At 38.9% G+C, this 3,817-nt stretch overlaps 1 protein-coding gene across 1 annotated transcript; it reads left to right on the forward strand.

The window, feature by feature from the left end:
• Nucleotides 1–546: 546 nt before the first annotated feature.
• On the forward strand, nt 547–3,175 carry LOC128862762 (uncharacterized). Its single transcript, XM_054101469.1, has 4 exons — nt 547–866; nt 940–1,157; nt 1,235–1,523; nt 1,824–3,175. The coding sequence occupies exons 1-4, from the start codon at nt 615–617 to the stop codon at nt 3,087–3,089; spliced, it is 2,025 nt and encodes a 674-aa protein (XP_053957444.1). The 5' UTR covers nt 547–614; the 3' UTR covers nt 3,090–3,175.
• The last annotated feature ends 642 nt before the right edge of the window (nt 3,176–3,817 follow it).

Here is a 3,817-nt window from a genome sequence, read left to right on the forward strand (position 1 = left end):
GAACCTCAATTATGCCTCAGCGTCATCGAAAATTTGGACCATCGGATAGAGGTGTGCCGTAGAGGCCGTAGCGGTAATTTGGCCGATATTTTGTTCCATACGCAATTGAGCCATATCAATATTATCATAATCAAGAGAAATGGCAATAATTTCCTAAAAAAATTGTATTTGGTTTAAAATCAAAACCGGCCCTTAAAACTTAACCAGTTTAGAATAATCTTATATATTTTTTCCAATTTTTATATAATTAAGTCATTCTTAATTTATTTTACTTAAATTTAACTTCAAATTTTAGCTTAATTTTGATAGAATTGCGTGATGATTGATAGATTAAGTGATTGATTATGTGCCAAAAATTTTGAAATAAAACTTTTCTTTTATTGAAAATTTAGCATTGCATATTCTTCATGACGACACTTCTATTATTTTGTGGAAAATTGCATGAAATGTACTCAACTGGATTCTTAAGAAATAATTATAGACACAACAAAAACTCGATAACAACTTTTTATTTACAAATTTGTTTGCCTTCGCTTTGCTGTCATTAGAAATAATTCAAAATATTTTAGTTTACAAAAATTTCCTAAAGCTTATTTCATGAGACTATCTACAAAATGCGTAATATTCGTGCCACCACCCGGAACAAATCTAATCCAACTTCCTCCGTCACAGTGATCATCCTGCTATTTGTGATCATCTACTACTGCGGATTTCGCATACATTCGTTATTTAAAACTAATATGGACTATAGTGACGGACTTTCGATGCTTGACCAAAACGAAACGGATGACTTAAAGAAACCACTAAAGTTTGTGGTGCGCGATGCTGTTTGTAAGATACCACGCATTTATGCCTTTGCCCCAGAAGTAAGTGGAAATTCTGAAAATGCAGTTGTGTGTGAGCGGCTTAAAGTATTTTAAAATATACGCTTTTTTACAGATAGATGAAATCCACACACCACTGGTGAGTTGTGCAACTGAACTGCAACGCACAAAACCACTCGTCTCCAAGATGCTGGACCACGTCACAGATCATTACTATTTGCACATAAATAAGCAGTGGAAGTCACTTTACCTGCAGGGAAGAGCAGGGATCGACTGTTGCTTTCGAGATATTCATAGGGAAGGTGATGGCGAGAGCGCAGATGCCAAATCAAAGTACGCACACAGCTTTTCAAAAATATTTATTATATTAGAAGATGTGGTTATAAATTCCGGGCACACTTTTTTTGCAGAGTGTCGCCTTGCTATATCTTTCGGCAGGATTTTGTTGTGCCACTCGATGTGAATGGCGTTATCGTCAACTGCAGAAGCCGTGACAGTAACAAACTGATTTTCGTCGATGCATTTTTCTTCATACACAAAAGAAATCCCAATACAAAATATGAGAAAAGCAAGAGGATAGGTGTGCTGATGTTGGGTTTGGACAGCATGTCGCAGATCAATTTACGACGGCGTATGCCGCGAACGCATAACTACTTAGAAAATCACAATGAGTGGCATGAAATGTTGGGCTATAATAAGGTGAGTATGTGGCTTCTGGTGAAATTATAAAGAGGGATAATATAAATTAAACGGCGTTGGGATATGTAGCGCAGCTTCTTGATAGACTAATCTGCTAGTGTTACTGAATTACAAATTATGAGCTGGGCCTGTGAGATAACGAGACTTAGGCTGTAAAACATTTTGTTGTATGAAAATCTCGCTTAATCCTAATATTAAATAACGCGGCAGATATTTTTTATATTGTTTCTAATCAGTTTCCTACTACATCGAATCTTCAGCGCACAAATTAACTGCCGGTTTGCAATTGCCTCCTTTCAGCTCGACTATGATACTTTTCCGAATTTGATGGCTCTTTTAACTGGACGAAGCCTCAGGCAACATCAAGGCGCTCTACACACCTATCCCTTTCTCTGGGATCAAGCTAAAGCCATGTTCATGCCCACTGCTTTCGCCGCAGATCGCACAAACGTCCATGTACTCACAGCTGAGACGACCGAATTCACAAATCCACCCACAAATTACTACCTTCGACCTTTTATGTTGGCCATCGAGAACTGGCTAAGAATGAATGATTCATTTCCAGCACCAAAGTACTGCTTAGGACCACGTTTTGCAGCCAATTATGTACTCGACTACGCCTTGGAATTTGCACAAAGTTTTGCCGGACACGGCGGTTTAGGCTTATTTTGGGTGAACAGCTTTCGCGATTACTATATGGAACCAACTATGTTTGATGATGCATTCTTCAAGTACTTGGCGCTGTTGAAGAGCAAAGGAGTACTGAAAAACTATGTTGTCATGCTGCTCAGCACTAATGGCATGCTGCGCGGTCGTCTCAATAAACTTCGAAGTGGCTTCTACGAAGAACGTTTACCCTTCCTCTACATTTCGCTACCAAACGCATGGAAACGTAAACATCCGGAGTTGGCGAATGCTTTGCAAGCAAATCGTAATCGTCTCATCAGTCCTTTCGATCTGCATCAAACCATTAAACATTCCTTGGCACTCGGCACGAGCGTACAACCACAATTCGATGACGTAGCCGATTGCGCAAAATGTCAGTCGATACTGAAACCGATTGCGACGAATCGGAGCTGCAGCGATGCGGGCATTGATTGGATGTGGTGCAGTTGTGAGCCTTTCGTTACTGAGTGCTACAACACAAACTTCCTAATGAACTCACTGCTATCGCATATGAATGGGTTGCTCTCGATGGCTGGTTTACTCAACGACACTTGCCACTATATAAGCCTACGGACGCTGTATGGCATCTACAATAGTCAGCGTGACAATAATTACTACTATGTTAAATTCAGTACTTCTGTGGCAAATGCAGAATTTGAAGTTGCACTTTGGTATAATAGTGACAAACTAACGGTATCGCTGGACAGGAATAAAGTGAATCGCTTAGATAGCAATGCAGTTGGTTGCGTGCGACAAAAGGATGAGTTGCTAATGAAGTTTTGTGTATGCGTTCAGAAGAAGGTGAGTTCGGGTACAGAAAAAGAAGCAGCAGTTGAGGGAAGCAAACGTGAAGTGGAGCAATTCAATGATGTTACAAATATCAGCGCCATATTGACTTGAAACTGTGAATTTGATTAGCTTAGCTGCCTTCTATCAGGAGCAGCAAATTGACTTGTATTTAACGTTCAATTGAAATAAATATCTAAAATAATGTAGTTGATAAAATATCTAAAACTTTTGAGCAAATTTGAAAAGCGGCACTGAAAATATAATATTTGTATGCTAGTTGTTTACACAACTCGCTTTCCACTTTCTTCGAAATCGTTCGACGTATCTCGATTTAAGTAATCCCCGATCATATAATTAGCATGACTACAGTAAGGTATGTTACAGTGATAGTCAAAAGTACACGCATCATCTACTAGTAATATACTTTATTGCACATTCTGATGGCACTGCGGTGCTTGGTTCTTAAAGTCTCTAAAGGTCTTTCCAATAGTAATAATCTCTCAGTGAACCGAGGCAAAAGTCGTCAATCTTGAAGGTAATGAAGGCTGATGAAATAAACTTAAGACTCCCGGACACAGTATGCAGTCATATATCAGTTAACTTTCTAATGCACACTAAAATCCAAATGCAACTGCAAATTTCCGTTAGTAGTTAGTGAAATGGAATATAAAGCGAGATTTTCGATTTCTATCAACGGGACAAGTTCATGCTGACAGGCTGCAACGGCCATGTTGCTTTAGCAGTGCCTGTCAAATCGATAGTTTATTATTCGGTGGCCGATGCCAAATTATCTTCACATCCGATACTATTGAATAGCAAGTACTAATGAAAAAACTTGA

The sequence above is a fragment of the Anastrepha ludens genome, chromosome 5 (assembly GCF_028408465.1).
Source record: "Anastrepha ludens isolate Willacy chromosome 5, idAnaLude1.1, whole genome shotgun sequence".
NCBI classification, from domain to species: Eukaryota; Metazoa; Arthropoda; class Insecta; order Diptera; family Tephritidae; genus Anastrepha; species Anastrepha ludens.

Bases quoted from the DNA above. Each gene is read 5' to 3' on its own strand.
- LOC128862762 (XM_054101469.1), top strand. From the start codon at position 615: ATGCGTAATATTCGTGCCACCACCCGGAACAAATCTAATCCAACTTCC. The intron at 867-939 runs GTAAGTGGAAAT...GCTTTTTTACAG, and splicing joins TTTATGCCTTTGCCCCAGAA to ATAGATGAAATCCACACACC. The intron at 1,158-1,234 runs GTACGCACACAG...CTTTTTTTGCAG, and splicing joins AGCGCAGATGCCAAATCAAA to AGTGTCGCCTTGCTATATCT.